This window comes from Rhinolophus sinicus, chromosome 8, assembly GCF_057876585.1.
Source record: "Rhinolophus sinicus isolate RSI-liver-muscle chromosome 8, RSI-T2T, whole genome shotgun sequence".
Taxonomy (NCBI): Eukaryota; Metazoa; Chordata; class Mammalia; order Chiroptera; family Rhinolophidae; genus Rhinolophus; species Rhinolophus sinicus.
The window spans coordinates 24,943,146-24,971,004 of NC_142508.1; the positions used below are offsets into that span (position 1 = coordinate 24,943,146).

General features: G+C 36.9%; 1 protein-coding gene across 1 annotated transcript; it reads right to left on the minus strand.

Annotated features, from left to right (window-relative positions):
• Window positions 1–26,978, minus strand: ANKRD7 (ankyrin repeat domain 7). Its single transcript, XM_088800409.1, has 8 exons — window positions 26,749–26,978; window positions 22,160–22,274; window positions 21,831–22,004; window positions 20,832–20,938; window positions 20,129–20,266; window positions 16,805–16,908; window positions 458–510; window positions 1–213 (listed from the first exon to the last, which is right to left on the minus strand). Exons 1-8 carry the CDS (start codon window positions 26,976–26,978, stop codon window positions 1–3), a joined length of 1,134 nt encoding a protein of 377 aa, XP_088656535.1.
• Between the last annotated feature and the right edge of the window lie 881 nt (window positions 26,979–27,859).

The following is a 27,859-nucleotide window of genomic DNA, read 5'->3' on the forward strand; positions in this document are numbered from 1 at the left end:
TTAACGAGCTCCATGTACTGGTGAGTAGCGCGACTCCGGTACACTGGGTCTCCCGAGGTCCTCGAGGACGAGGAGTTTTGTCGTCTGCACTCTCGAGCAAGCTGGCCACGGTCTCTGCCAGGAGCTCCTTCCTCCACGAGCTGTTTGCGGCTCCTGGAGGTTGAGGGCGGCCCGCTGGAGATTAGTCCACGCCCACTGAAGTTCGGGCTGCTGCTTCGGCAGCAAATAAGACGGGCTGTAGCCCTCGTTTCACACGCGATTGGGTCCCCCAACTCGCGTTTTTGAAATGCTCAGCCAATCAGGAATGCGCGGGATGACGCCGCGGTAAATTTGACTCACCAACCGTTCCTCAATCTGCGCCAGGTACCGGCCTAGCACCATGCTCTTGACGCCATTGGTATCGATGAGCACGTGCAGGGGATGGCAAATTTGCCGGTGCTCAAACTGGATAACGTACCTGGGGTCGGTACTCGTTCAGGAACTCGTGCTGCAGCTTCTCTGGTGTATAGCCTTGGTACACCGGAAGAGTTACACAACTCCTTTGGTACGGAATCCAAATTTTAAATAAATTAATGTAGCTTACTTAAAAAAAAAAACTGGATATGTTATTAAATTGTTTGTAAATGTCTTTAATAATTTACAGACAGCATAAATTTAGGAGTAAAAGGGAAAATGTTGAGACATGATTCCTTGAGATACCTAAAAATTTATCCTGTGTCCTATTTAAATCAAATTCATAGTAAATTCTGAGACTTTTCAAATAAGTGATTGTGTCACCTCCATTGCTACAAGGATGTTTTTCACTTATAAGCTAATTATGTGCAAGGTCTTAGGCAAACATTTGCCTCATTACCTAGATCTGGTATCTACAAATATGTTTTAAAGATACCCGCCATCTCAAGTAGAAAATATAGTTGGGGGCCTCACTGTCTTTCTATTATAGTGCATTAAATTTAAATTAAATAAATAACTCTTGATTAAAGAGATTTAGCTCCAGTAAATCCTTAAAGAGCATAAAAGTAAAAGCTAAAATAAAACTTCAGAATTAAATAAAAATTATTGTGTAATCTAGATAATTTCAGAATTTATTTTTACAGATGGAAAAGCTAATTTAAGTCACTACATAATCAGATTACATATTACCATGCTAGACACTCTAAGGGACACAAACATATAAAGTACCACCACTCAGAAAGCTGTCCTTACAGGAGTAGATATATAGCACATATCCCACAACAATTATTGAATATCGGTTATTGAATTATATGACTGTGATTTGATAGCATATTGCTGTGAGGTGATGTCTTAGTTTAGGTTTTTAAGCCATGCCTTCTCATCCCTGATTCAGTTATGACACCCCCTCTCCCCTAACACACTTCCCAGAGTTCCAAAGCCTTTCCAGCATTGCTCATCTCTCCTAACGTCTCTCCTCACTTCTCTAGTGAAAATTAGCCCTCTTCTTGATGCTGCTGCTTTTCCAAAGTCCCAGCTCGAAGATTTTATAGCAGTACTTAGATCGAGCAGGGTGAGACTGTGACAATGCAAAACACTTGTACGTTGAGCATTAACTTCCAAAATGGAATGAGAAAAATTTTCTTCCACATTTTCGTTTTTTTTTTTTTTTTTAATTTCCTATAGCTCACAGTTGCTAGCTGAGTATTACTAAGAATTTGTATTTAGTACTCTTCTAACAATAGCTTGAATTTATAAATTGAATTCATTTTAAAAATTTTATTTTCTAATGAACAGCAAAAAAAAAAAGAAAAGAAAAAAGAAATGAGTAAGTCCTCTGTTATAGAATAGCTAACACATAATTATTTAACTTAATTCTCACACCAGATCATGTAAATGAAACTGAGTCTTAAATAGGCTTGGAAATTTGACCATGGTTTCAGAGCTCAAAAATGGCAGGGCATGGATTCAAATCCAATATCTCAATGGAAAACCTGGGACTGTTTCTACAACTCATTGAGTTGGGGTTTAGGTTTTTATCTTAGTAGGCTGGGGAGTAGACTGAAAGCCAGGACCCAGGTAGTCATGGCACAGCTCGAAAGTAGCTTTCTTCAAGGCCTCCCCTGAATGTGAATGTGCTCACAGTCACCATGAAAGAATGACAACACAAAATATAAATATATTCAGTGCAATATAGCCTAGTGGTTCTTAAGCAAGAATAAAGTCAACAACTCTGAATATGTTTGTGAGATTATACCTAGAGCAATGACACAGAAGGCTTCAGCGTTTGTTGTTATTAGGCTCGGCTAGTGAATGACCATCAACTGTGATTGGTTGGCCATCAGCTGTCTCCGGTTAGCCAATTGGCTACTGATGTAACTGCAGGGCTGCCGTTGATTGGTTGATTGGTTGGCAGGCAAAGAAGTGAATGGTGGACTACCGATGGTGTGGCTACTACTGTGTGTGTCTCCCCGGACTGCCAGAGAGAATATAGTGGTATGACTCCCCTATCTGTGGCTCTGTGGGTGTTCCTTTTTGGCCTCACCATGTCCTGCGTTCTTATGCGGGGAGCGGGACCAGAGGCCCCACAGGCCACCCCACACGACAACTTGATATGAGAATTTGCTGGATTTTAGTTAAAACTTCCAATACGATTTGATAGAAAAGAGTATTCTCAAACAATGTATAAATTGTACTCAAAGGGACTTAAATGTGCATTATGAAATTATTTTCATATTTTTCCAAAAAAAGCAAAATTCCCAATGTTAATTTTAGAAAAAATATATATTCGTTCAGTTTACCAATAATTATAAACATATTATAAACTATGAGTACTGTGTATGTAAATTAAATTTAAATGAATTTTTAAAATGTAATTACATTTCCTGATACAAAAGCAAGAATCATCAATTTTACTTGTGAAACTCAGATGCCACCTATTGTTTAGAAAAATAATACATCATCTTTGTTAGAATTTTATTTTTACTAACAATTTGCATGTCTGGAGAAACATGAACATTTATACATAAAACAGAGACTGGCTCTTCAACTGTATAGAATAGAGCATTCCAGGACATAAAATCATTAAATGAAGCTCTCTGAAATTGATGTTAGGTGAGAAAGAGTAAATTATCTTTAAGTACCCATACTTTCAGAGGAGTACATTTTTCCCTAATAATTGGTTTTATATGTATATAATTTTTAATTAAATTTCATATTTTTAGGTTATTGTCATTTCATATGCTGTTGTAAGGAATAAGAGAAATCTTATTGACCCTTTATCCTGGGTTGTCCCATGCTAAGCTATACTTTAATAGCCAGGATTTGGTCATTGATAAGGTCAAAATATAGAACATTTTTATCATCACAAGAATACTTGTGTGGCCTTCTTATAGCCACACCCATTTCCTTCCCACCTCCCAGCACGTCAAACCTTTGCAACCACTAATCTGTTCTTCATTTCTATAGTTTTACATTTAAAGAATATGATATAAATGGAATTATATTGTGTGTAAAGGTTGGGGACTCGCTTTTTCACTCAGCATGATTCCCTGGAAATTCACCCAGGTATGTATCAATAGTTCATTCTGTTTTACTGTTGAATAGTATTCCATGGTATGGACATAGCAGAATTTGTTTAACCATTTACCCCTTGAAGACATCTCGGTTGTATTCAGTTTGGAGCTTTTATAAATAAAGCTACAGTGAACACTAGTGTATAGGTTTTTGTGTGAACATGTTTTCATTTCTCTGGGATAAATGCCCAAGAGTACAATTGCTGGTTTCTATGGTAGTTACATGTTCAATATTTAAAGAAACTGCCAAATTATTTTCCAGAGTGGCTGTACCATTTTATATTCCCATTAGCAATGTATGAGTGGTTCTGTTTCTGTGCCTTAGCCAGAATTTGACACTGACTCTGTTTTTATTTTAGCCATTCTGATAAATATACAGCGGTATCTCATTGTAGTTTTAATTTGCATTTCCCTAATGATGTTGAAACTATTTTCATGTGCTTATATTTTCCATCTGTTTACCTTCTTTGGTGAAATGTCTTCTCATGTGTTTTGTCCTTTTTCTAACTGGATTGCGTTTTTTTGTTTGTTTGTTTGTTTTTACTGTTGAGTTTTGAGAGTCCTGCATACAAGAGTCCTCATGTATTCTAGATACTATGAGTGTTTTGTCAGATGTGTAATTTGCAAATAGTTACTTCCAGATTGTAGCTTGTGTTTTTATCCTTTTAACAGAGGATAAAGCAAGGTCTTTCACAGAGCAAAAGTTTTAAATTTTTATGAGGTCCAATTTATCAATTTTTTTCCTTGAGTAGCCCATGCTTTTGGTATCAGGTCTAAAAACTCTGCCTAGCTCTAGAACCCAAAGATTTTTCTCCGTTTTTTTTGTTTAAATCTAAAAGTTGTATAGTTTTATACCTTATATTTAAGCAGTGATCCACTTTCAGTTCATTTTCATATAAAGTGTGAAACTTATGTCAAAGTTCTCTGTTTGTTTTTGCCTGTGGATGTACAATTGCTCCAGCATCATTTTCTGAATAGCTTATCTTGAATTGCTTGAATTGCTTTTACACCTTTGTCAAAATCAGGCATATTTGTGGGGGTCTATTTCTGCATTCTTTTGTCTAATCCACTGATCTATATATCGATCCTTCCACCAATACCACACCATCTATATTACTGTTGCTAATAATTAGTCTTTAAATCACATAGAATTATTCCTCCCACTTTATTCTTTTGCAAAATTGTTTTAGCAATTCTCATTCCTTTGCCTTTCCACATAAATTTTAGAATCTTGCCTATGTCTATAACAAATCTTTCTGGAATATTGATAAGGTTGCATTAAATCTGCATCTGCTTCAAGAGAATTGTCATCATTACTATGTTGAGTCTTCTAATCTGCAAACATGTCTCTCCATTTTTTGAGATTTTCTTTGATTTCTCTCAATGAGGATTTTGTAGTTTTCAGTATATAAATTCTGTGCATGTTTTGTTAAGTATTTCATTTATGAAATTGTATTTTTAATTTTGGTGTCACATGTTCATTGCTAATATATAGAAACACTATTGATTTTTTTATATTTATCTTGTTTCTTGAAAAGTTGACAAACTCACTTAGTTTCAGTATTTTTGTAGACTGCTTCAGATTTTATATTTATACAATCATATCACTTGCAAATAGGTACAATATTTTTTTCTTTCTAATCTTTGTGACTTTTTTGTTTTCCTTGACTTTATTGCACTGTCTAGAACTGCTAGCAATATGCTGAATAAGTAAAGCCATCTGAATCTAGAGTTTTCTCTGTGGAAAGTCATTTATTTAGCTATATAGCTTTAATAAATGTCTATGTTATGCATTTCTTCTTGAATGACTTTTAATCGTTTACACATTTTAAGGTATTTGTTAATTTTATCTATGCAATCATATTTATTGGAATACAGTTATTGATATTATTCTTTATAATCCATTGAACATCTGTATAATCTGTAATGATCACTCCTTATTTATTTCTGATATTTGTATTTTCTTGATCATTCTTGCTATAAGTTTAATATTTTTAGTTTCACTGATTTTTGTTGCTATTTTATGATTTCCGCTCTTTACTTCTTTCTTCATGCCTTGTGTCTGCTCCCCTCCCCCCCCCGAAGTTTGTTAAGGCAGAATCTTAAATTATTCATTTGAGATAATTATTCTTTTATTTTATTTTATTTTTAACATGTTTTATTAGTTTCAGGTGCACAAAACAATGTAATAGTTAGACATTTATCATTTATATCCCTCACACAGTGACAACCCCCCTTCCCCCATCCACTACCCCTCTGACATCACACACCGCCATTACATTTCCACTGTCTCTATTCCTAATGCTGTACTCCACTTCTTGTAACTATATATATATATATATATATATATATATATATATATATATATATATATATATATGAAATTGTAGTTGACATTCATTATTATTCAGCTTCAGGTTCAGATGTGCGGTGCAGTGATCAGGCATCTACATCATCCCTAAGGTGGTCTCCCTAATGAGACAAGTGTCCATCGGATACCCTACAAAATCTTTACAACATTATTGATTACATTCCCCAAATTGACTTTCATAACCCCATGGCAATCTTGTGGTTACCGGTTGTGCTTTTGAATCCCCTTACCTTCCCCTTTATCCCCCCTCCCATCTAGCAACCCTCAGTTTTTCCTCTATGTCTCTGAGACTATTTCTGATTAGTTCATTCATTTATTCTCTTCTTTAGATTCCACATATAAGTGAGATCATATGGTATTTGTCTTTCTCTGTCTGACTTATTTCACTTAACATAATGTTCTCTAGGTCCATCCATATTGTTGCAAATGGTAAGATTTCATTCTTTATGGCTGCGTAATACTCCATTGTATAAATGTACCACAGTTTCTTAATCCAGTTGTCTACCAATGGGCATTTTGGTTGTTTCTATCAAACTAAAAAGTTTTTTCACAGCAAAGGAAACCATCAATAAAACAAAAAGGGATCCTACTGAATAGAAGATATTTGCCAATGAAATATCCGATAAGGGGTTAATATCCCAAATGTATAACAAACTCACTCAACTCAACTCCAAAAAATCAAACAACCCAATTAAAAAATGGGCAGAAGACATAAAGAGATATTTTTCTAAAAAGGACATACAGATGGCAAACAGACATATGAAAAAATGCTCAAACTCATTAATCATTAGAGAAATGCAAATAAAAACCCCAATGAGATACCACCTCACCCCAGTCAAAATGGCTATCATCAATAAATCAACAAACAAGTGCTGGCACAGATGTGGAGAAAAGGGAACACTTGTGCACTGTTGGTGGGATTGCAGATTGGTGCAGCCACTATGGAAAACAGTATGGAGGTATCTCAAAAATCTGAAAATGGAACTACTTTATGATCCCGCAGTTCCACTCCTAGGTATCTATCCAGAGAAATCCAAAACTCCAATTCAAAAACTCTATGCACCCCTATGTTTATTACAGCACTATACACAATAGCCAAGACATTGAGATGATTACTCTTTTAATATAAGCATTGAGGGCATGACTTTCCCTCTAAGCACTGTTTTAGCTGTCTTACTAAAGCTGCTTTAGAAGCATCCCACAAATTTTGGTAAGTTCTCATTTCATTTTTTAAAATTCAATATATTTTCCAATTGTCCTGTGATTTCTTTGGTATATGGTCAATTAAAAATATGTTGTTTAATTTCCAAATATTGATGGATATTCAGATATATTTTTATAGATTTTAGGTTTCATTGTCATTTAATCTTTGTAAATCTGTTGAGATTTGCATTATGGTCCATAATATAGTTTATCTGGGTGAATGTTCTGTGTGTACTTGGGGAAAAAATAGTGTATTCTATTGCAGGTGGAATGTTTCATAAATGTAAATTATGTCACATTTGGTGATGGTGTTTCTAAATCCTTGCTGATGTTTTCATCTACTTCTTCTACAAATTATCAAAAGAAGAGTGTTGAAGTTTGAAACTATAATTGTAGATTTGTCTCTCTCTCTCTCTCTCTCTCTCTCTCTCTCTCTCTCTCTCTCTCTCTCTCTCTCTCTCTCTCTGTCCTTTTGGTTGTATCAGTTTTACTTAATGTATTTTGAAGCTCTGTTACTATATATATATACATTTTTAGGGTTGGATGTCCTCTTAGTGAACTCTATGTTATTATACAGTGTCCTTCTTTATCTTTATAGACAGTATAGAATGGGATCTTGCTTTTTTATCTGATGCTGATATTCTCTGCCTTTTAATTGGGATGTTTAGATCCTTTACGTAAATGAATTATTGATATGTTTGAATTTAAATCTGCCATGTTATTTTTTTTCTATTTGTCCACACTTTTTTGGTATTTCCTTTCTTTCCTACCTTTTTTTGGAATACATACATATATTTTTAATGGTTCCGTTTCATCTCCACTATTGACTTATGGTTGTATCTCTTTTATACTTAATTGTGTGGTTGCTCTTGGATTTAATACACACAACACACACACACACACACACACACAACACACATACACACATACACCCCTTATCACAGCCTATCTTCCAATAATATTATAGGACTTCACATGTAGCATAAGACCTCATAATAGTACACTTCTGTATCATCTCCACTCTGTGTCTCAAATTAAGATATCTACAAGCTGCTCATCTGGTCCTCAGTGGTTTCTTACAAGCTCATATAGATGCTGGGAGAATTCAGTGGTTTGTATCTGCAAGACTTAGGCCTCCTTTTTCTTACTGGGTCTTGGTGAAGGGATGCCCTCAGCTCCTAGAGGTCATTCTCATGTCCTTTCCACATGGTCCCTTTCATCTTCAAAGCCAGCAGGAGAATTTCCCTATCCACATCTCTCTCATACTTACATCTCTAACTTCTTATCAGACTTCTAGATCTAGATTTAAATGTCTTATGTGATCAGACAAGGCCCAAACAGGATCATCTCCCCTTTCTCATTTAAGATCACATAATCACAGGAATGATATCTCATCATATTCACAGGTTCCATCCACACTCAAGGTAAGAGTCACTGGCGGTCATTTTATACTTCTGCCTACCACACAAGGCATGGACACTCTTGTAAGCTAAAATATAATTTGTTAAATAAGAAGGGTAAGAGATTTTCAATCTGTAACTTCTCTAGTATTTAAAAAAATCTTACTGGACGTATAATGGGAACTCACTAAGTATTTGTTGACTGAAACCCCTGCTTCTCTTTGTGCATAGCAGACTTCTAAAGTGTACACTGATTGACATTATTCTCTAGCACTCTCAGTTGCCTTAATTGTTCAAGGCAATCAGGTGTCCTAAATTCCACTTGTATGGCCTGCTGGTTGAATACTCCAACAAAATCCCAAGTGAAATAATAGTTCCTAGGAAAAGAAGCATGACTTCACTCACTATTTCCTGCATTATGGAAACTCTAAATATAAAAAAAAAGTAAAAGGAGAAAATCAGTCAATACACATACATGTGTAATCTAGATCTATATACTGATCACATAATCAGGAAATAAGATCTAGTGGGAATTTCTTGGAATCTTGTAGACAAAAATCAGCGAGTTGGTGTTTCTAGATACCTGACACACATTGCAAAATAAAGCACCATTTCTATTATCTCTCAATTCATTTTTAATCTCATCTTTCTTTTCTCTTGGACGTATTTTTAATGCCCTTTCCCACTTCAACTTTGTCTAGTTACTACCTCTTTGCCTCAGCTCCCCCTGTTTTTTCTTTGCAATTTCTTCTTTCCATCTGTTCAGGTATTTTCTGCACTCTGGACTGGTTCCCACCCATCTTTTCGGTCCATGTATCCTTCTCTACTCTCCCCGTCTCTGCTCTCTCTCTCTCCTTAGACCCCAGTTCTCACTACTGTCCTATCCTCTGGTTCACCTCCTATCTCCACTGTCTCTTTAAAACAATCACTTGCTTACTTTTATATAAATTAGTTTTTAATCCTCAGTTCCTAAGTATTATGTCTGTAACGAGACACTACGTTTTATCTAGGATAAGGGTACATATCTATAACATCAGTGTATAAAGACAAGACATAAGAAAGATAAAGTGTTTTTATCCTGTATAATCTGAACCGGTAGACACTATTGGAAAACACACATAGCTCCCGAATATCTCCGATCAGTTTCTATCTCTATCTCTGTGTATCCTGCATAGAACTCTAGTATACAAAGCTGAGCAGTACTTAGATTGTCCACTAGATGGCAAACAATTACACGGCGAGACTGACAAGAGACAAAAGCTTTTATAGAATTATAAAGAAAAGGCAGTTTTGTTTTTTTGGTTTTTTGCTTCTTTTTACAAATGACACATGTACCAAATAAATAAAATATGCTTAATGAAATAAAATCACCTTAAAATAAATAAAATCACCTTAACTTTCTATCCAAGACAAAATTCTTCCAAATTCCTGTTACCTTATAATTATTTATTAATCAGAAGCAAAGCAAAAATAAACAGGAGCAAGATTATGTAGAAGAAATGTTTCTGAGCTATAGGGAATAATAAAGGTTTATAATAATCATTCATCATTATAATAAATAAAATGAAAATGTACTATAAGTAGCTCTGTGAGTAAAATGGTCTAGAGTTAAAAACACTATAATTATACACTGATGAGTAATAACTATCTATGTCCATAGGGGAAATATTAATGATCGCATGAGGTGGTTGTATTCAAATAACATGACAGTTCAGTGAAGGATGAGTTTACTATTGGGGGTAGAGTTGATTACTACACGGAGTCACTGACTTAATAATCTGTGAAACCTAATTAAAATGATCTCTGCCACATGCAATCAAAATGACATACGCAATAAAATGACAATAGGTCAGTAGCATTGATATATCAGATATTCATGCAAGTGAATAAACAAGTGGGACTACATCAAACTAAAAAGCTTCTGCACAGCGAGAGAAACAATCATCAAAATGAAAAGGCAACCTATGAAATGGGATAATATATTTGCAAATCGTATATCTGATAAGGGATTAATATCCAAAATATATAAAGAGCTCATACAACTCAAGAGCAAAACAGATAACAACCCAATTAAAAAATGGGCAGAGGACTGAACAGTTTTAGTAAGACACACAAATGGTCACCAGGTACTTGAAAACGTGCTGGAGATCATGAAAAATCAGGCAAATGCAAATCAACACCATAATGAGACGTCACGTCATACCTGTTAAAATGGCTGTCATCAAAAAGTACCTGTTCACAAACAGAGAAAGACAAATACCATATGTTTTTACTTATATGTGGAATCTAAGAAATAAAATAAATGAACAAACCAAACAGAAAAAAAATACCCATTCACAAGACATAGTATATGAGTACAAAGGGGAAAAAGATATAACTAGGTTAAAGGTGTTGATGTCGGAAATTATCTTGGATTTTCTGAGTAAACCCAGTGTAAGTACAAAGGTCCTTATCTGTGCAAAGGGGAGGCAGGAGAGTCAGAGGAAGAGATGTGATGATAGAAGCAGAGGTCAGAGTAATTCACTTTCTAGCCAAGGAATGTGGGCAGCATCTAGAAGCTGGAAAAGGAAAGGAAACAGATTCTTCCCGGAGCCTCCAGCAGGAAATGCGTCCTGCTGACATCTTGATTTTAGACCTGTGAGACCCATTTTGGACTTCTGACCTTCAGATCACTAAGATAAAATAATTTGTGTTGCTTTAAGCCACTTATTTGTGGTAATTTGTTAGAGCAGCAATAAGAAACTGATATAATTCCTTAGGAAAGAATATCAGGTTATTTCTTTTCAAGCAAGAAAGTGATTACCTGAATTAGAGTCAGATGCACTTACATCTCAGAAAAGACTGCAGGATACAAGCACACCTCAGGTAGCGCTAATGAAAACGGTTCCCTTGCAGCTGGTAAAATAATGGTTTGCAGAGAAAGGTCTGATTTCTTGAGAATGTACTAGAGTAAGAATTGCCAGTGAGATACATACTCTGGAGGCGACAAGACACTTGCAAGTTTCACTAGCAAAAGAAAAACGATTCTCATAATAAAAGAGACCAATGAGGGAGTAGCAATGAGCTGTGATGGGACAATTAGGGAAGCGGAAGGGTGTAGGATCCAGGAATAGGACACAGATTCTGTGTCCTGAGGACTGTATGAATGAAATGGCCAGGAGCTACATGCTGTGACGCTCTCCTCTCCGGTAGTTTTTGTATTAGTCAGATTTTCCTGGGACAGTAAACCATCCCAAAGTCTCAGTGGCTTAAACAATAACAATTAGTTCTTACTCAGGAGTCTTGGCTATGGCTCTATTGGGCCTAAGTGGGTTCCTGGTATCGAGTAACCTTCAGTTCAGGTCTATACTATGTCAAGCTTGGACCCTGGCTGAAGTAGCTGCTATCTAAGCTACTGTTCTCGAGAAGATGTAAGAGAGCAAGATGGTGACGGGCTTCTGCTAGAAAAAGTCCCCAGTCACTTCTACACATGGAAGTCATATGGGCAAGCCAAGTCAGCGGGAAAGGGAAGTGGGTCAGGAGAGTGAATATTCGCTGAACAATATTCCAATCTACTGTAACACCGTAACACTTCAGTAAAGCTAGGAAAATACTGACATACCTGGTGTCATGTGAAACTTGGTGAAAACCAAGTTTATGGTGCGTTTTGTGTTAAGATCTGCACAGAACTGAAACTGTAAGCCCAAGGGAGTAAGGAAAACGGCAACAGAAAAAACTGGATAACAGTTTAATTTCTTCAACATAAAGTAAAAGGAAAGTAAACTAATATTTTGATAAGCAATGTCTCTTTATTACATGCTGTGCTGAATAATTTCATTCTCATTTACTTTCCCAAATTTTTCAGATGAGGAAACAAGTTCAGACACTTTAAGTTTCTTGCCCAAGTTCCTCTAGTTTGTGTTCCATGACGGTAACTCAGGAATGTATCATTAAGGAAAAGTGAAGAACTAAGGAGCAAGGGACTCTGAGTGGAGTCAGCGGGCATTGTTAAAGTGACTCTTTAACAACAGAAGAGTAGAAAAATACAAAAAGATGGCAAATCCCATCAAAATTGGAAAGCATGTGTTTTACATGGAAATGAGGTTCAAATAAGCTGGATCAGTAGCCCAGGCAAAGGTATGCCCATGGGTTTCTGGAAGACAACAATAAATGCAGCACCAACATCCAGGAAATTGGCTGGTATCAGCCGAGGCTGCAGTTTCTCAGAGACATCCAAGGAAACAAATTCAGAAAGGTTTGTGGCAGAGTTGAGACAGGGCCGCCACCAGCCCACAGAAATCCTTTTAGAAATTAGGACAATGTGTCCTCTCTTCCTCTGCCACAGCCCTGTGTCAGGGCACATGGTTTGGTCAGTCCCACTGGCTCCCTCCAAGAGAATGGCCTAAATCTGCATAGCTTTCTGCCAAGACCCTCGTTTGGTTGTGATAAGAAGTGGGGTGGATTGAAGATTGAAGACTTCAATCATAAAGGGTATTTTCCGCCAAGCTGTCCACTGGGTGAGAAAAATAGTCTATTTATATGGCTGCCTAAAGTCAGATATGTATTAAATAGTTGTTTCCTGTTGTTAAGCTGCCTAAAGGAAGAGTAGTTTAGATATTACCAGCACACTAAGAAGTAATTCATACTTTGACAATATACTAAGATTTTAAATACTTGGGAGAATTCACACCAATGAGCAGGCAATTATACTCAAGTCAAATATGTTGTGCTAAAACATGTTGTTTCAGAGTACGAGTACGCATGTTCCCAAATGGGCAGTCTGCACAAATTCAGTTACAAACTACAAAGTTCTTTCTCTGTCACATCTAGTTTTTTATTAGGTATCCCATGTCAAAATTCCACCCAGCCTTCAGGACCTGAATCAAATTTCTTCTTCTCCACCAGGGTTAGCCTTGGTGAAGCTTCCACAAATGATCTCTCCCTCCTCTGATTCTTGGGTGTATTGCTCCTGCCTTTCTTCCGAATTAGCTTTTATTATAATGAGTAAGTTTTCATTGGAAGACCCAGTGAAATCTTGTTTGTCCTTCAAACCCAGCCAAAAGCTTCTCTTTCATTTGAAATTGCTCCTGACCGCCCCTAACCCACCCTAGGTAATTTATCACTCCCTCCCTCTATGCTAATGGTAAATGTAGTATACATATACCCTGTTTCCCCAAAAATAAGACCTAGCCGGACAATCAGCTCTAATGCGTCTTTTGGAGCAAAAATTAATATAAGGCTCTGTATTATATTATATTATATTATATTATATTATATTATATTATATTATATTATATTGACCCGGTCTTATTTTACTATAAGACCAGTCTTACGTTAATTTTTGCTCCAAAAGTTGGATTAGAGCTGATTATCTGGCTAGGTCTTATTCTCAGGGAAACACGGTAATCTGAGCCTTGTTGACTTACATAGTTGAGAAATACTGAACATTTGTGAGCTCACCAGGGGCACAACGTATTAGATATCTTTTTCATCCACAGGACATTATAGAATCTAGATCAGTGTTTCTAATCAGGGCACTGTTGACACTGGGAGCCAGATAAGTACTTGCTGTAGGGTCTGTCCTGTGCATTGTGGGCTATTTAGCAGTATCCTCCATATTGACAACCAAAAATCTCTCCAGATGTTGCCAAATATTCCCTGGGGGACAAAATTGCTCCCAGTTGAGAACCACTGATCTAAACTGTAGTGGAAGTAAAATGTGCAGTGACTCGATGCCAAGAAGTGTCAGATTTGTTTGTTTTTTTCTGCTATATTTCTTTCACATCACATAGTATTAGAAGGGGGTTCAGCAAACATATTTAAATGAATGAGGGGTTTAAATAAGTTGCAAATAATACTGAGTCATTAAAAACAGAGTTTACAAGGATGGTATATATTCGTCTATTCATGGGAGAAACGGTGTGTGGTATATTGGTTAATGGGGCAAATCTTAGATCAGACTGGGTAGGTTCAAATCCAGAATGCATGGGTGTATACCCCAGCTGTCAGCTTCCTAATTCAGTAACTGGAGCACATCGTTAAACCTTGCTGCACCTCCCATCTTCATCATAAAATGAGGTGCAAGTAGTACTTCCCCCAAAAAGCCTACGTGAAGGTTACCAGTTAAGGTATGTCAAAGGCTTGGAGCACTGCCTGACGAGTGTCAGTTATTATGATGCGTTCAACAAATTGAGTACCTGTTATACACCAGGCACTTTATAAGTGAGGGGGATTTAGCTATGAACAAACAATTCAAGCTCTCATGCAGCTTGCAATCCAAAAGCAACGCGGACAGGGATAAATTATAAAGCGCTGCAAGCGATAGAATGGCAGGGCAGCCTGAAGAGGCTTCACCACGGGCTCCTACGAGGCGAGGAAACTGCAAGGAGGCAGCTAAAGGAAGTGTCTTCTGGGGGAAAGCTCTTTAGTCAGATCGTAATGCACGTGTTTAAGGTATGGCAAGGAGCAGTGCAAACTGCTTACCGTGTGTTGTGTTTTTAAAAAGAAAAATGCAAAATTGTAAACTCTCTTTGATGGGGAAAAAAGAAAACTGCAAATTTTAAAAGACTACAAAAACATGCCAAAAATTTAACAAATGTTTTGAGTGATGACACTACGGTTAATGTACTTTTTTCTTTCTATAATACCCAAAATTTTCTGAATATGCATTAATGTAGTATTTTTTAACAATCAAAAAGTCTTCATCAATGAAAATATTTGTAAATAAAAGAATTTCTAATCACACAGGATTATTTATAATTTTTCCTCTACTTTGTAGCTGAAATGTGAATATTTTTACTTTATTTAAATATTCTAATACACACCTAACACAATATGTTGCAAAGTTTGCTCTTACTTATATTCCATTTAGTATTTTGACTAAAAAGGTTTTTTTTCTGCCTGTATACTGAACACAATTGTATCTTTTCAACAGATAGTTCATAGGCTAGACATTTGTCTTTTGAAATTTCTTCATATCTTCTACTGTGAAAACTGCTCTCAGTTTAAGAAACTTTTCTTTAAATGAGTAGTCAGGAAAAATGTTATGATAGTTCACTTAACTGCTCTTTCAAGATAGACTTCTAATTCAAGGCAGCAAGCAGCAAAGGATTTGTAGAAATGTGGTTACACATCTAGAAAGCAAGTAATATTTGTAATGTCTTCATTGATGTTCAAATATTTTTACTCCTAAGTACATTTCTTAAAGTCTATGCCTCAGCTACAACACAATTATAATTTAGCACTGATACTTTTGCATTTTATAGTAACTTTTAAAAATGAATAATTATCCCCTTTGGATCTGACAGAAATACAACTTCTCAGGTTTGACATCTTTTGCAATATTTTTTGGTAATTTTCTTAACCCAATATTTCTATTATGCTTTAAAACACACAAAAACTAACATTTTGCTAGAAGCTGGAAACGTATTACCATGAGTGAAAGGACCTCTGGAGGTGGTTTTAAAGTGTAAACCACAGAAATTCGTTACTTCTTATAGCTATGTGGACATTTAAAAAAAGAGAGATGGTAGGAGAGCAGTATATAAGGATATCAATCAAGAATCCAGAAAAACAAACTTTCTTGAAAAAGTGTGTGAGAGTAAGTTATGAAAAAGGAACTCAGGGAAATTCTCTCTTAAATTTACTCCCTTCAATTCAATAGGGCCAAGCATTGTTGTAGGTATCATAACTACAGACTCGAGAGGATGGAGAGTGTTTAAATAATGTGGTTCCTAGTGAATACAGAGAACAATTGCATACATTTCTATTTCATCCAACAATAAAAAATGCCAATGTAAAATGTATTCACACAAAAAAGCTGATTTTCACAGACCTAAATAACTATATATATATTTTAAAATAGCACCAGAAGTTATTTTAATAGATGCATGGTATTTTCAGTTCTTCACAAATATTGTTATTGAATTTAAGTTTTATGTAATGATTAGGTACATATTATATTAACTATTATCCAATGTACTTATCTGAAGTGTTTTTAAAATAATTTACCGATAGTTTTATATCTATTAAAATCTCTATGTAATGCAAAAAATATTTTATTTTTATAACTAGTCAAGAGACTAGGGATAAAAATTATCCTTAATCATTCAGTATATCTTTACATTACATTTTCAGTAAACACAGAGCCAGAATATTTTAATCACAAATATTCTTAAGAATAGTTCTTAAAAATATTTAGCATTTCAAAATAGCAGAAAATTTCAATCTCAAATATATTACTTGAGAAATCTGTGTACTTTCCTAAAAGATAAACAAATAAAAACCAACAAGAAAAACTACATATTCAGTTTTTATTTTCTTACCATCCTCCAGTTCTTCTGTATTAAGTGTAGTGCCCAAGGTTGTATCTTCAGATATCTTTTTAATGTTCTTATCCTTTCTATAATTAGCAATTAATTGATGATATCTATCCATAAAGGAAAAAATATATATGAATATCAGCATTCATAAATAGTCAATTCAATACATAACTCTCAAATTAAAACCTCAGACATTAGTTAACGCCTTCCCAAGTATGTCACATACTGGCTGCTGACCTCAAGCTTCCTCTTACGCCAACTCCATCAACAGACACCGTGTGTGTGTGTGTGTGTGTGTGTGTGTGTCTTTTTATTATTATTAGTTTCTGGTTTACAAAACAACATAATGATTAGACAGTTACACCCCTCAGTGATAATCCCACCAAGTCTACTACCCATCTGACACCGTACATAGCTATTACAATACCATTGACTATATTCCCTATTCTATACTTTATATCCTGTGACTATATATATGTCTATATTTAATTATAGTTGACATTCAGCATTATTTTATATCAGTTTCAGGTGTGCAACGCAGTGGTTAGGCATTTATATAATCTATGAAGTGAGCCCCCCAATAAGTCCAGTACAGATCAGATCTGACACCCTAGATAGTCTTAAAACATTATTGATTATATTTCCCATTCTGTATTTCCCATCCCCATGACTGTTTTGTTACTACCAATTTGTACTTTCTAATCCCTTCACCATCTCACCCATCCCCCAACCCATCCCCCAACCCCCCTCTCATCTAGCAACCATCAGTTTGTTCTCTGTATCTATGAGTCGATTTCTATTTTGTTTGCTTGTTTCTTCTCTTCTTTAGATTCCACATATAAGTAAGATCATGTGGTATTTGTCTTTCTCAGTCTGACTTATTTCATTTAGCATAATATCCCATAGGTCCATCCATGTTTTTGCAAATGATAAGATTTTATTATTTTTTATGGCAGAGTAATACTCCATTGTATAAATGTACCACAATTGCTTCATCTAATCGTCTATTGATTGGCATTTCAGTTGTTTCCATATCTTGGCGCTGCAGTAAACATAGGCATGCATACATTTTTTCCAATTCGTGTTTTAGATTTCTTTAGTTAAATACCCAGGAGTGGAATTGCTGGGTCATAAGGTAGCTCTGTTTTTAATTTTCTGAGGAACCTCCGTACTGTTTTCCACAGTGGCTGCATCAATTTGCAATGCCATCAACAGCACATGAGGGTTCCCTTTTCTCCACATCCTCACCAACACCTGTTGTTTGTTGATTTATTGATGGAAGCCATTCTGACAGGTGTGAGGTGGTATCTCATTGCGGCTTTTATTTGCATTTCTCTGGTGATTAGTGACATTGAGCATCTTTTCATATGTCGATTGGCCAACTGTATGTCCTCTTTGGAGAGATATCTATTCAGGTCCTGTGCCCATTTTTTAATTGGATTTTTGAGGTTTTTTTGGTGTTGAGTTGTATGAGTTTTTTTTTAAATAAATTTTGGATATTAACCCCTTATCAGATGTATCATTGGCAAATATCTTCTCCCATTCAGTAGGATGTCTTTTTGTTTTGTTGATGGTTTCCTTTGCTGTGAAAAAAAACTTTTTAGGTTGATGTAGTCCCATTAGTTTTTTCTTTTGTTTCCCTTGCCTGGGGAGATATATCAGTAAAAATATTACTAAGGGTAATGTGTGAGAATTTGTTTCCTATATTTTCTTCTATGAGTTTTATGGTTTCGGGTCTTACATTTAAGTCTTTAATCCATTTTGAGTTTATTCTTGTATATGGCATAGGAAGGTGGGACACTATTTTCATTTCATGTACTCCCATTCTCTGGCACTTCTTTTCTTCCTGCCATCACAAATGAGCCACTAGCAAGGTAGAAAAGGTGGCTTTAGGTTCTATTTGGTCTATTAGTTTGCTTGGGTTGCCATAACAAAATACCAGACTGAGTGACTTAAATAATAGAAATGTATTTTCTCACAGTTCTGGAGGCTGGAAGTCCAAGATCAAGGTGCCAGCAGGGTTGGTTTCTTCTAGGGACCGTAATGGAAGGATATGTTCCAGGCTTCCCTCCTTGGCTAGTGGATGACTATCCTCTTGCTGCTTCTTCTCACACAATGGCCCTCTGTGCATGAGCACTTCTGGTGTCTCTCTGAACGTCCTAATCTCCCCTTCTTATAAAGACACCAGTCAGATTGGATTAGGGCCCAACCTAGTGCACAGTCATTTTAACTCAATGCCTCTTTAAAAGCCGTTTCTCCAAATACAGTCATCCAAATTATGAGGTACTCAGGGTTAGGGCTTTAACACATGAATTTGAGGGTGGGGGTACACATTTCAACTCATAACACTTGGGCTTAACAGTAAATTGACAAGTGAAAACAATTAACTTGGACTGAAATATACCCAGTAACGAATATGCCTTTCTCTATGCCTGAAAAGAGCCCATTCTAGTCACGCATTAATAGACATACGGTTTCAGAATTTCAGTGAAAGGAATAAGGCAATGTATGGATTAAAGCTAACTGTAAAATAAATATCTAAATACAATTCCCTCATTTGACAGTGTCACTGATTTTTCAGAATTCTACATATGAAACCTATGTAACTTTCTTAACAATTGTCACCCCAATAAACTTTAAAAAAAAAAACCACTATATGAGAAACATTTTCTATGCTTCCATCCTAAATAAGCTGTAGAACCTATGTAACAAGGAAGAGAGCTAACAAATGATACAAATAAGCATCTGTTAAATATGGTAGATAGGTAACAGCTACTCAAGCAACCCAAGTCACCATTACAGAAAGCTTCATTCCCATTGCAGAAGAGGGGCAACACAGAAAAAAAATCTAAATTGTTTTTTGGTTTTTTTCTGTTCATTGCATCTTATTTTCTCATTGACTATTAAAATAAAATAAAAACCTATTCATACATGAAAAGTTTTATCTTTTGGGTTAATGAGAATATATTTATCACATTGCTGATGTGCAAACACAATGAAAGGAGCTTGTGTGGATTAATCCTCTTTTGCCCAAATATTTTATTAATGGCTGTGTCACTAGTTGCTGGAATTCCTGTCCTACGTAATTCAAATTCCCATGCCACTAGGAGTCAATCTGTAGACTCGGCTACCTGTAGTTCTTATATTGATTGGACCCTGCAAATAGGTGAAAGCAAACGGTCCAAGGATCCTTGGGACCAGAGTCCTAGTGTGGTCACCCCTTCTGCACAGTCTATTCCAGCTTTGTATTTTGGGGCTCATTTCTTTCCTTACAGTTGTATGGATCAAATTCCATACAACTGTTAAAAGACATGCAGTATCACTTACATAGTAAAACCATTAAAAGAAGCGTATTCCTCAGCTGTGAATCCATAAATATCTTGGCAAGACAGGTCCACTTCTCGCTGAAGAAGAAGACTGACTAAACTTGATGGTTCATTACCTAGAGCAATCATAAGGCCTGTTCTGGAGCAAGAGACATAAATGTCTGTTATGGATCTTAAACGTGTCTTGTACTTTTCCTTTTCTTAACTTAGTCTTCTAAATTTACTGTTCAAATGTAGAAACTCTACCAGGAAAAGAGTCAGGGCAAGAATGTAAGAAGTGGGGTAGATCTGCTCAAAAAGGAGTGCCAATCCAGGATCACATCATGGACTCTGAAGATAAAGGGTCTCGAGGAAGCAGCTAGCTCAATGATTTTCAATCCCTGCTCCCCGAAACCCTAGTGTTTTCAAGACGTTTCAAAATTCTATGAATGAATGTGTCTAGGCCACTGGGTCCCCTACACCCATTTAGCTACAGCATCTAGGATTTAGACATTGAGTTTCTGTGTAAGATTATTATTATAAGTAGTAATAATAATAACCCACCAATGTGGTCCAACTGTTTGATTTTACAGACAAACAGATCTCGGTAATTTGCCCAACATCATATGACCAGAACTTTTTCCAGTAACAAAAATAGCAACAGTTATATATAAAATCCCATTAAGTAGCTGTAATTATATGCTCTTATTTAGCATTAATTATACCTTTGATTCTTATCTGAAGCATTCACATCTGCCCCTCTCTTCAGAAGAAATTCTACCATTTCTGCATTATTTTCAGTAATGGCAAGTAAAAGCGGAGTATATCCATCCTGAAAACATTATTTCAAAATGATTATAAATATTGTACCAATGTTAACATGCCTTTTAGATTTAATTTAAAAGTGTGCTCATAATAAACCTCTGATGTATACTTTAATTTTTAAAAGCTTTTGAGACATAACAAAATATGATTTCAAAGACCAAAGGAATAAATTGGACTTGGGCCAGTCAAAAAGAAAAGTCTCAACTTTAGGTGTCAACCTTGGGCCAGAGCAGCCTGGATTACTTAAGTGATGAGCACCTAGCATTTAATGTAAGTACTGCAAACCATACATTCACATTTCATAACACTATTACAGTTGGACTTCCATAGAGTTTCATTTAAACCTCCAAGGCTGCCACTTATTTGGGGCTGTTATGTAGACAAAATATCTACAGTGAACTAAAGTGTTACAAAGTTTTAAAAAGTACTCATCAGTTATCCATAACGTCTCAATAGAAGATTTGGATTACTTTTAGTATTGAAAGTGATTTTCTAATTCAACCCTATTCCTACCATTATTAAGAGTTCCTACCATTTCTATTTATACATGTATAAACAGAAAAAAATGTAGACTTTATGCTTTTCAATCAATATTCATTTATATGAAAATCAAATATTTCTCATACAGGCTTTTAAACAGTTATCACTATTAAATGTGATGTTGCTTTGGAAGTCAGGATTATGGTCTGAAACAAAATGAAGAAAGACTTTTAAACAAGGAAAACCGTATCAGTATTTGATAATGTCATTCTCCTTCCCAATTTCATTTTGGAAAATTCAAACTTTATATAACACGGGTTTCAACAGATGTGAATTATCTGCAATGAACACCTTCTTCCAATTGCCTTCTAAAATATGAGCTTTCTAAAACATAACGTATCATTTTTCATAGAGACGACCTTATTTTGAGCTTCAAGATTCGCATTATGTTCAAGCAATTTTCTGACTAACGAGACACTTTGACCACAGACAGCATAATGAAGGGCAGTGTTGCCATCCAAATCCACCAGATTTGGGTCTCCACCTTGGTCTAGAAGAATAGTCGCACAATCCTCCTTTTCAAACTGTATCGCCTGTCAATACAACAAAAACATGATAAACCAATTTATTACGCAAGATATGATATATTAAACTAGTGTTTAATATTATTTTTAAAAATAAATTCAATAAAAGTTAACTAAGAAAAGAATTCAAACACATTCCAGTTGAAAAGGAAAAATGAACACACCTTAATCAATGGAGACCTGTTTTCACTATCCCACACATTTATTTTGCATTGTTTCTCAATTAAGAGACATACAACATTTGAATATCCATAAGTACAGGCCAGGTGCAAAGGTGTTCTATATCAATTCAAGAAAACACAAGTTCGAGAAGTTACTTACTCTACTCAAGAACATGCCAGATCATATATTATTAAAGTATTTGCTTCATGTACTTATTTATATCTAAACAAAATTTACATTAATTATAATTGCTTTTTACTGAATTATTATTTATGTAATAGGAAGTTGCTCCAGCCTCAACACAAACACACAGGGCCAAACAGTTTTAAGCCCATCTAAAATAACTCCTGGCCGTAGCTTAGCAAATCATAGCAAATATTTTGATCCACCTCCTTTATCCACTACTATACTTGTACATATCTCAAGAATTCAGTCCCAGGGAACTCAGGTGGCTTTTACTCAATCTTTGGATCCACCTCTCTTTCCAACTCCAGTTCTCTATTTTAATTGATTTTAAGCAGGAGAAGGAGAAGAAGAAAAAGCCTGCTGAGAGAACATAAATGGCATTTGGGTCGTTCCCAGTAGGTCTTCCCAAAGTGGCTGCTGCATGCCTGCTAGATAATTTCACTCTTCTAATTGAAGTCTAGACTGCACTGTGACATGAAACCTTTTGTAAACATCTCAGAGTCCCAGAGAACATAGGAAATCAGCCACAAATTCAACAAAATAAAATAGCTCTGAAAACTTCAGCTTTCTAGGGAAGTTCTGAGCAGTATAGTCCTGTGAGCTTTTACACAAAATCTGAAAACAAGACGAATCTGGCCTGAGCAGGCCTGAAACATTACAAAGGTGACAGTACCACTCACACCTTCAGCACAGCCTTTACAAGATTGTTACTTGGAATATGTGGCATCCTGTTCAATGAGCCACCCTGGTTTAAAGAGACAAAACGTCTGCAGAACATACAGATTCAACATCTGCCTTCATTTCATTTTGAGTTTTAGATTTAATGTAGATCTAATGTAGGTCTGAGTAGTGTGGCTAAAAGCATTAATTTGGAATTGAGCCTTCACCTACCAGGCTATATATGATCTGAGGGACTTTTTTGTGGAAAGCCATAAAGGTGATTCAATTTTATAGCTGGAATAAATAAACATCTCCTGTTTATTTTCAAACTTAGTCAGCGCAGTACTCTGGAAATAAAAGCATAAATAGAAGCCAAATAAGCAAAGCACATTAACAGGGAGCTACTTTGGTTTAATGAGGAGCCTGCAATGAGGCTTTGCAGGTCTTGGTTTAAAGAACACTGATCTAGTCACAGCTCTGATTTGACAGATGAGGAGAGTTAGGGTCAAGGTTAGATAAATGCTGAGCTGGTCTCAAATTCAGATCTTGAGGCCCGGACAACCTGCTCATTAACTGTCATGGTGTTTCCCCCATTCTCTACTAAGCAGAAATATCCACTTTTCATATCATTATTTCTACTAGAAAATGTATTTAGAATATTTCCATAAGGCCATTCTTTAGATGTACATATAGTTATATGAGGTATCAGAGACATTTATCATAATGCTCTGAAAATGAGTTTATGAAACATTCTATAAAACATTTTAGTTCATCTGTTAAAAAAATTTAAGCAGCGCAAAGCAGAAGCCTCCCCTGACCATTCTCATTCTACCTACTGCCTCCTGCCCAAATCTCATCTCCTCAGAAACAGTGATTTTAATTTTAGTATGTATCCTTTCAGATGTTATTTCTCTCATTTTCAACCTTTCTACACACACACACACACACACACACACACACACACACACACACTCAAATAAAATATACAGCTTGAGATTTGTTACTGACCTCAATCGAGGTATAATTTATATACAAAATTTTAAGTGTACGATTTTCTGAGTTTTGACCAATATACAGTCATCTAAGCACCACCATAAGTATGACAAAGAACATTTCCGTCACCCTAAAAAGTTCCCTCACGCTCCTATACAATCAATACCCCTTCTCATCTGAAACCCCAGGTAACCACTATATTTTTGCCTCTTCTAAAGAGGCTATACTTTTGCCTCTTCTAAAATTTTACATAAGTGGAGTCATTTAACATATAATCTTTAGTATCTGACTTATTTCACTTCACATGACACTTTTGAGATTCATCCACATTATTGCATGCATCAGTAATTCATTCTTTTCACTAATAAAAGATATCCCTTTATTGCTGAATAGTTATATGGATGGATGGATTTATCTTATTTATCTATGCACGGATGTACGTATTCGTTCATCAGAAAACATTTATTAAGCACATACTATGGCTAGGCAGGGTTCTAGATGACGAGGATAGAGCAGCAAACAAAACAGACAAAAATACCTGCGCTTATGGATCATACACACTACTGGAAGGTGGTAAACACAAAACTTAAAATACGACTATGCCAGACAGTATTAAGTGCAAAAGAGAAAAATCAGGCAGGGAAGAAGGATAGGAAATGTCAGCAAGGAGAGGGGCTATAATTGCAGGTGGAGTAGCCAGGGAAGCCCTCACTGAGAAGGTGACAGACACCTGAAGTGAGTGAGAGCGAACCATGTGAGTATCTGTGAGAAAAGCTCTCCAGGCAAAGAGGACAGCAAGTCCGAGGGCCTGGGTGCACTTCTGGCATTTCTGTGGAGCACTGAGGAGGCCATGGTAGCTGGACATGAGTGAAAGGGAGAGTTGTAGAAGGTGAGATCAGAAAGGGAACAGGGTGACGGTGAAGGTCATGTAGGAAGGTCACGTAGGAAGGACTCTGGCTTTTACCGCTAATGAGATGGAAAGCCAGTGGAAGTTAAGGCAAGGAGTGACATCGTTTGACATACATTTTATATGATCTTTGTGGCTACTGTGTGGAGAAGAAACTGAAAAAGTTAAAAGGCAGAAAACTACTTTGGAGGCCATAAATTCTGGTTAAGACATGATGGTGACTTTGATTGGGGAGGTAACTGTGAAAGTGGCAAGAAATGGTTGGATTTTAGTTATATTTTGAAAGTGAAGCCAATGAGATTTGCTGTCAAATGGAGGATGTGAAAGAATGAGAGGAGTCAAGAATTAATCTGGGGTTTCTGGCCTAAACAACTGAAAGAAAGGCTTTGCCATTTATAGAAAAAGAGCAGATTTGAGGCAGAATAACAGGGCTGCAGTTTGGGGATGTTGGAGACACGGACCAGTGATGTGACGGAGCCAGTGGCTCTCACAAACCAACTGTTCAGTTTCCAGGAATCATTAGAGCCAGTTGACCTCACACTGGTAGCTTCAAAGCAGGGCTTCTCCTTGCTTTCCCTCTCACTCCTCCAAGGGCCTGTTATTAAACATTTAGCAGCATACCACAGCCTATTAGATACCCAAACGGAAGTATCGGCATTTATAAATATATGACTCTAGAGTTCAGGGGAGAAGTCTAGCTGGAGATAAAAAGTTGGAAAGACTGGAATATAGATATTTAAAGCCAATCTCTCTTCACCATGCAAGTGAAGATTAAAAGAGAGAGACAGAGAGAAAGAGAGAGAGAGAGAGAGAGAGAGAATGAGAATGAATATATCATTTTAAGGTCTGAGCCCTCAGATTTTTACTAGGCACAAAAGTGAGGAGAAACCAGCAAAGGAGTCTGAAAAGTGTCCAGAGAAGTAGGAGAAATGCCAGGGGAAGCAAATGTTCTGGAAGACAATACAATACTTCCAATACTACTGATAGGGTGAGTAACGTATTTGGCTGAGATGCCAGCCAAGTAAGACAGAATTGACCACTGAATGAAGTCACATTCAGGTTAACCATGACCTTGTAAAGTAATTCCATGGAGTGGTGTAGGGTAGAAGGTGAATTAGATAACTCTGTCCTCGTTACAAGAGAAGGAGGTAAAATTGTCAGCAAGCTGATACAAATCCTCTTTCTAACCAGTTTCCAGTGACACAATTATAATGAAAGATGACCCTGTTCAGACCCTATGACTTAAAAACTTCCCCAAAGATTTCAAGATAGGCACAGATAGTACATATGCTCTGTTATTAATGCCAAACACATAATTTTTAATATACAAAATTAATTTTGTTTTGCAGTAAGTGGTCTTGATGGGATTCTCGAAGATACTGTGCAACTGAAAAAAAAAGTTTCATAGACAATCCACATTAAAAAGTTGTTTTGCTGTTTCAAAGGTCAACATCTTAATAGCCACTGTCTGGGACGTCACCTCTACTCGTTTCCTATCAGTACATTCGTAATATGGTAAATTTGAGGTGGCTGGGGACAATATACTCTCTAGGGAAAAAAAGAGTAGCCGATGGGGAAAGGGGGGTGCCCAACGGAGAGTGAGGCAGTGGGAGGGGTGGAGAGAACCAGAGAGGACGCAAATGCCCTCAAGTATCCAGGTAAGCATTTTTTAAAACAAGCTGAAAGCTGGGATTGTGACGCTCTGCCAGTGGTTACCAGACCTCTTCGCTATGGGAGACCCGGCGTGACAACCAGTCGGGCAGCCCAGACAAGTCCTGTCTCTGGTTAGAAAACCCAGCGGCCCCAGCTTCCGCTCCACGCTCGCTACCTTTCCACTCTGGTCACCTGTATTTTCTGTCCTGAATGTTTACATCGTATTTCTTGAGCTGAAGGTACTCCTTCACCTTCTCCAAATTCCCAACTGCGGCAGCTTTATGAAGTTTTTTTAAATCCTTATCTCGAAGGTTGCAGCCCGGGTCTCCGAAGGTCCGGGTAGCGGCCGGGTCTATGCGCCGCTGGGAAGAAGGGCTGTGGGGCTCATCCTTTCTTTTCCAGAAAGCGCAAAGCTTCTTCATGGCGATGCAGGGGCCAGTCCTTCCGTCGGACCAGGATGCCCCTGGGACTCCTAACCGCCCCGCATGCCCCTCCGTGGCCCCCTGGCTCGCGCCCCCCTGGCCCAGGTCTCACTCCAGTCCCGCCCGAGACAAAGCAGCCAGAGACCGGAAGTGGGCCAAGGCCTGACAAAGGTCGGGGCCCGCTTGCCTGGGGTGGCAGTTGGGACCTAGTCCCAGACCCAGATTCTCACTTATGATCTTAAGCTGACTGCCACGCTCAGTCCTCTATTAGGTGGAGAAACTTTGGGTAGAAACCCAACAACTTTCTTACAAATGGCTTCTTCTCCTTTAAGGATAGACCTATTGGCTTGAACTCTTGCAAACTAAGACTTACCTTCCTCGAGGTAGGACTGGATCTCCTTCAGTGATCTTGCCCTCCAGCCTACCCCCAGCCTCTGCCAACATCATTCACTTGATACAACCCGTCTCTAAAAATTACTAGATTCCTGCCATAATCACAATTCCAAACATCCTTTTAAACACCACGTCTCATATTCCAGCTCACTTTCTCTCATCACAAAACCCCAAAAATCCTCCAGGTCATCGCACCTATAGTCAGTCCATAATTCTGCCACCTTTCACTGACCTTGACCCCACTCTGACCTGACTTACCAACTTAACTAGATTAAATTCCCCAATTAATCATTTCATCATCCCCATGCATAGAATTCAATACCTTTGTCCCCATTCCTTTTCTTATTGTCTAAACCACAGTCCTAATTAAACCTAAAACCCCCCTAAACTTGTCTGCTGTGAGCCATTTAATGTGACTAAAGAAAAAAACAAAGTCATGCTGTCTTGTGTCACTTTCAGTTCATGAAAATCCACCTGAAGTTGGATGG

What these genes read in the sequence shown, in the direction of transcription:
- ANKRD7 (XM_088800409.1), bottom strand. Translation starts at nt 26,978, where the DNA reads ATGAAGAAGCTTTGCGCTTTCTGGAAAAGAAAGGATGAGCCCCACAGC. An exon ending in ACAGGTCTCCATTGATTAAG is followed by an intron (nt 22,005 to 22,159) that starts GTGTGTTCATTT and finishes TTGTATTGACAG; the next exon opens with GCGATACAGTTTGAAAAGGA. An exon ending in TCTTTTAATGGTTTTACTAT is followed by an intron (nt 16,909 to 20,128) that starts GTAAGTGATACT and finishes CTTTATGGATAG; the next exon opens with ATATCATCAATTAATTGCTA.